Source organism: Carassius auratus, unplaced genomic scaffold (genome assembly GCF_003368295.1).
Source record: "Carassius auratus strain Wakin unplaced genomic scaffold, ASM336829v1 scaf_tig00217657, whole genome shotgun sequence".
Classification (NCBI taxonomy): domain Eukaryota; kingdom Metazoa; phylum Chordata; class Actinopteri; order Cypriniformes; family Cyprinidae; genus Carassius; species Carassius auratus.
This window is the reverse complement of record NW_020529166.1, coordinates 12299-18064: the sequence shown is the minus strand read 5'-3', so window position 1 is coordinate 18064 and position 5766 is coordinate 12299. Positions and strand designations below refer to the sequence as shown.

General features: G+C 52.2%; 1 protein-coding gene across 1 annotated transcript; it reads right to left on the bottom strand.

Annotated features, from left to right (window-relative positions):
• Nucleotides 1-3028: 3028 nt before the first annotated feature.
• LOC113101887 (uncharacterized) lies at nt 3029-5227 on the bottom strand. Its single transcript, XM_026265694.1, has one exon. It carries the CDS (start codon nt 4691-4693, stop codon nt 3128-3130), a length of 1566 nt encoding a protein of 521 aa, XP_026121479.1. The 5' UTR covers nt 4694-5227; the 3' UTR covers nt 3029-3127.
• Nucleotides 5228-5766: the final 539 nt, after the last annotated feature.

The following is a 5766-nucleotide window of genomic DNA, read 5'->3' as shown; positions in this document are numbered from 1 at the left end:
TGAGGTATGGTATGCGTATTTGGCGTGCTGTCCGGGGAAGGGCTCCGAGCTCGGGAATTGCCCGAAGCTAGAGTACCCCCCAAAAAGGCAAATGTACAGGAGGACAGCCGCCAGTTTAAAGAATGCCCCCCAAAAAGCAGAGTACTGGCGGGGGCTGATTTGGTTTCTGAGAAGTTATCTCGTTGGCAGGCTGGAAGGACCTACGTACTCCGGAGGGAGCGACTTGGGCGTTGAGAGAGTAGGCCCTACCAGCTGCAGCTAGTGAACTACGTGGTTGTTGGCGCCCGGTCGGTAGGGCTCGGGCCGATGCTCAACTGGAGTTTTTTGGCGTTGGATCGGTGAGCCCTGCCGGCCGATGAGGAGGAGCGGCGTGGTTGTGGTGCCCGACCGGGAGGACCCGAGTTGCCTCGACCGGAATAGGTCACGGTGTCGGCGTACGGGCCCTACTGGCTGATAGCCCCTGCTATTCAGTGGGTGAAGGGCCTAACGCTGACCGAGAGGGCCCATGAAGCCTCCGACAGGAGATTGAGACTCAGGATGACGGACGTCTGGGTCCTCTCGGTTAGGCAGATAAAAAGCTTTTGGGCCAGCCGACAAGGAGGACTCTGGCAACATCCGAAGGGAGATCCCGACTCACGGCATCGGCTGGATGAGATTCACTTGCGGCTGGCAAGCATAGGCCCGTCCGGGAGACTCTCGCCAGACGTCTGAAGGGAGCGCACGCGACAGACGGGTAAGCCTCGGCGGACGGGGAGGGTTGGAAAGGAAAACCCGACTGGGAGGACTCTCGCAGCATCCGATGGGGCCTCAAACTCAGAACATCGAACGGGTAAGCCTCGCCAGACGGGGTTAAAAGATGTGAGAGTAGCTGAGGGTAGCTTTTTTTTTTTTTTTTTTTGCAGGATTTGGCGAGAGGACGAGACTCGTGGCGTCGGACGGTTAAGCCTCGCCTACCGTCAAATGGAAAGGTAAGTTGTGTGGCCGAGAGACTGTTGCCGACGTTCGAAGGGAGCACACACATCGAACGGGTAAGCCTCGCCGACCGTAGGGTGGAAACGTAAAGCAAGTCTGACCAGGAGGCTCTCGCCAGCGTCCGAAGGGAGCACACGCATCGAACGGGTAAGCCTCGCTGACCATAGAAAAGGAAAAGGTAAGGTTGTCTAACCGGGAGGCTCTCGCCGGCGTCCGAAGGGAGCACGCGCATCGAACGGGTAAGCCTCTCCGGATGGCGGACAGAAAAGGTAACGATAGGTGGCCAGGAGGCTCTTGCCAGCGTCCGGCGGGGACAAACTGGGTGATCCTCGCAGGCCGTAGGTTTAGAAAAGGTAAGTTTGCGTGGTCGTTAGGCTGTCGTCGGCGTTTAAGGGAGTTTGCTACTCCTGGCAAGAGACGGTTTAGCCTTGGTGACCGTAGGGAGGAAAGAGAGTTATTGTGTGTTAGGTACTTGCAGCATTTAAGCAGCTTGCTTGTAGGTTAGTAACCTGAAACACACAGTAGGGTCGTGGTTGGCTGGCCAGGAGGCTGTCGCCGGCGTCCGATGGGAGCACTCACATCGGACGGGTAAGCCTCGCTGGCCAAGGGTGGAAAAGGTCAGTTTGTCTAGCCAGGAGGCTCGGACCGACGTCCGATAGGAGCTTAGCTCCAGGAATCGAACGGGTAAACCTCTCTGGCTGAAGGACGGAAAAGGTTGTCCGGCCGGGAGGCTCTTACCTTCGTCCGACAGGAGCTTAGCTCCCGGATAGAACGGTTAAGCCTCGCTGGCCAAAGGACGGAAAAGGTAAGGTTGTCTAGCCGGGAAGCTCTCGCCTACGTTCAATGGGAGCCTTAACTTTGGGCGGGTAAACTTCTCCGTACGAAAGACAGAAATGGAAAAGCAGGTAGCCGGGGGCTTTCACCTACGTCCGAAGGGAGTGTGAGCTCCTGGCAACGAACGGGTAAGCCTTGTTGGCCGCAGAATGGAAAAGGTGAGGTTGTCTGGCCGGGAGGCTCTCGTCGGCATCCGAAGGGAGCTTGTGCTCCTGTCATCGAAGAGAGAAGCCTCGCTGGTCATAGGATAGAAAAGGTTTAGGTTATTTGGCCGGGAGTGTGCGGCTGGAGTCGGCGGTATAATAGGATTTTTTTTTTTTTTTTTTTTTTTTTTTTTTTTTTTTTTATTTATGGCCGATGAGGGTTTGGTGGGCTTTCTTAATGTGAAACTGATTTATTCTGATGTAGCTTTGGTATGCTTCTGAGGACCATCTTCCTAGAGTTTGGATTTGTTGGTTGGAGAGGCCTTTTTGTGCAGCTGAAGTTGCTGCCCCGATGCGGAATGAATGGGTGGAGAAATTGTTCGCTGGGATGCCTGATAATTGCAGGACGCATTTGAGGTGTTTTTGGAACCAGAAACGAGTGACTGGTTTTTTGGACTCGTCGGTGAATAGGGGTTCGTGTGGGGATTTTGCCTGGGAATTTCTAAGGTGTAAAAAAGCGAGGACAGATTGGTAAGGCTGGATTGGGGAGGGGAGATTGAAGATGTATATGAAATGGCCTTTGTTGGTTTGGTCTGTTTTGCTTTGTTTGATTAAATAAGCGATTGTTTCGTCATCTAGTATGGTTAGGTCTGACACGGTGGGGTTGATTTTAGGATTAAATTTGGAAGAGATCGTAAGCTCCGAGCACCTGAGAAAACCGAAAAAAGCAAGGATGAACATGGCGTCGAGCGTGCGGGCAATGCTGAGGGGTTGGTAATTTGTGCGGAGGGTGTGGATACATTTTGTGAGGATATCTAGCGTTATGGGTTTTCTGGTGTCTGGATGGGTGGGCTGGGATCGCTGGATCCCTTTGATTAGGAGGGAGGTTTGTGAATTATTTATTTCGGGTGAAGGAGCGCCGGTCATTAGTTTGTGAAAAAACTGGACTCCGCTCAGGTAGCTTTTAATAGATCCGACTTGGAGACCCTTGGAGCCGTTGAGGAACGAAATGAAAGAGGTGATGGAGAGTAGAGAAAAATCTGGGAAAGGGATGTTATAGGTGAGGTGAAATAACTTAAAGCACCTCCATGCAGTCACGTATGACTGGAGGGTTCTGGGAGAGACTGCTTGGAGAATATAGTCCAGTGATGCTTCGAGGAGTGGTTTTAGGGGGTGAGTTACGGAAATATTAATTCTGAATAGTGAGGAACCGGAGTGGGGAATTGGTCCGCCTCTGGAGCCAGCGTCCTGAATTTCTGAAACAGAAAACGAGACAGGGAGTCAGCGATTTGGTTTTCTGTACCTGGGACGTGCTTTGCGCTAATTATGAATTGGTCGCATGCTGCGATCCATATAAGGCGTCTAAGGAGAGGCATGAGGGCGGGGGAGTGAGAACGGCCTTTGTTTATGCACTGAACTACGGCTTCGTTGTCGCAGTGCACTAAAATGCTTTTGGTTGTCCATTCATTGCCCCATAGGAAGGCTGCTACTACGAGGGGATAGAGCTCGAAAAGAGCTGAGGACTGGGTCGAGTCCTGCATCTGGGGGGGCCATGTGGACGCGAACCAACGGCCTTGGTAGAAACCTCCGAAACCAATTGAGGGAGCCGCGTCTGTAAACAGCTGCAAGTCGATGGGAGACGAGATTAAATTGTTGTAAAAAAAAGAAAGCCCGTTCCATTGTCTAAGGAACAGGATCCATAATTTAAGTTCGTCGCGGCATGCTTGGGTTAGGGGAATGAGGTCCTCGAGCGCGTGAACTGATGATGCGAGTGTTAGAAGGTGCGCGATGAATGGGCGTCCTTGTGGAATTATGCGCATGGCGAAATTTAAATGCCCGAGCAGGGAAAGAAGTTCGCGTTTAGAACAACAAGGGCTGTCGAGGAGGGTGGATGAGACGAGAATTATTCTATCAATCTTTTCCTTTGGCAGGGAGAGCTGAAATTTAGCTGAGTCGAGGTAGATGCCGAGGAACTCTATGGTTGTGGCAGGACCCATGGTTTTTTCCTGAGCGATGGGAATCCCGAGCTCGGAAAAGACTTTTTGGACGGTGAGGATATGGGCGGCTGGGATAGCCTTAGGCGATGAAATGACCAGGAAGTCATCTAAGAGATGGATAATATGTGGGATTGCGTAATTGTTGGAAAGGATCCAGCAAACGGCTTCTGATAGCATATCAAAAATTTTGGGGCTGCTTTTGCATCCGAAGGTTAACCGGACGGCGAAATAGTATTTCTCGAGCCATCGTATCCCGAACAGGTGCCAAAAATCCGGATGGATGGGCATCACTTTGAAAGCAGAAGTGATGTCTATTTTTGCTAACCAGGCTCCTCGGCCCGCGATTTTAATCAGTTCGACTGCCTGATCTATGTCTTGGTATTTGAGTGAAAATTCGTCGAGGGGTATCAAGCTATTGATGCTCGGGACTGTAGAATTATGCGGAGATGACAGGTCTACTATTAGGCGTTTCTTACCAGAAAATTTTCTCGTAGCCACTCCGATTGGGCTGACTCTGAACGTTTTGAAGGGGGGGGTATTGAAGGGCCCGATCATGAAGCCTGAATCGACTTCTTTTTTGATGAGGTTAGCTACTATATCGGGCTCTGCGAGGGCGGATTGGAGATTACGGCAGACGGTGTTTTGGGTAAGCTCGCAAACGACGCCCGGGTTAAAACCGTGTTTGAGACCAGACAGGAGATAATTAGTAAATTCTTTGTCGGGATGGTGTGCTAGTTCAATGGTCATGCGAAAAATATTCACAGGAGTCGATAGGTAATTTTTAGATTTTTTATTTACGGCTTTATGCACGGGGCAAACTATGCGTGCATGAGCACCGCCACAGAACTTGCAGGAGTGTAGATAGCGGCAATGCTGTCTGATGCATTTCCCGTTGTTGAAGGCGATACATAGCTGGGTGCTTTCTTCTCCTGGTTGGGCTAGGCGTGAGTTTGCTGCGGTAACTGATTTTGGGACATAGCTGGTGGATTTTGCCGGGGGAGTAAGAGAGTGTTGGGTTGCGTCCGGGTTTATTTGTGGGCAGGTTGTGGTGGAGTGAGCCACGGACCTGCAGATTGCGCACGAAATGCTCCTACAGCCTAGGAATACGCGACTGTGCAAGTCGGAGTCGATCGCTCCCCAGTAAGGGCACTGGTTCCACTGAGCTATTCGGATGGCACATTTAGCGGAAAAAAGCTTGTGGTAGGTGTAGAAGTGCCCCCCTCCGTAGGACAGCGCGAGTTCGGCTATTATAGACAGATAATCGTTTAGTTCGCGTCGCCTGTGGGGGGAGGCTGAGCAGATAATCTCGGTGTAGCGGTTGAATGCGATGGTGAATTCGGAGAAGGAGAGAAGTCGAGATGAAAAGGGGATTTGAATTTTTTAGCGTGACTGAGAAGTCCCCGCAGTCTATTTGGCGGTTTGAATCGGATGTGGGCAGGAGAGAAAGGAGAGACGAGAGATCTACATCCGCACCTGCTAATATCTGTGCCCGAATGCTGTGGGTCACTTGGGGAGGTTCGAGGGCGACAGCGTTTGATGGGATGGGCATTGGTGTAGCAGTGAAGAGTGAATGGGGGGATTTCGCTTGGAGGAGGGTGGTGGCGACAACTGGGGGCGGAGCTGTGTTTGGCAGCGATTGCGGCCAAGCGCTTGCTTGAGCCGCGGGCCCGGAGTTTGAGGCCGCGGGTTGCGGGGCTGGGTTGGGCGGCCAGTATGGCCAGGCAGTTGCTTGGGCCGCGGGCCCGAAGCTGGGGTGGGCTAAAGTCGAGGCTGTGTAAGGCGGCCAGTTCGGCCAAGCGTTAGCATGAGCGGCGGGCTCG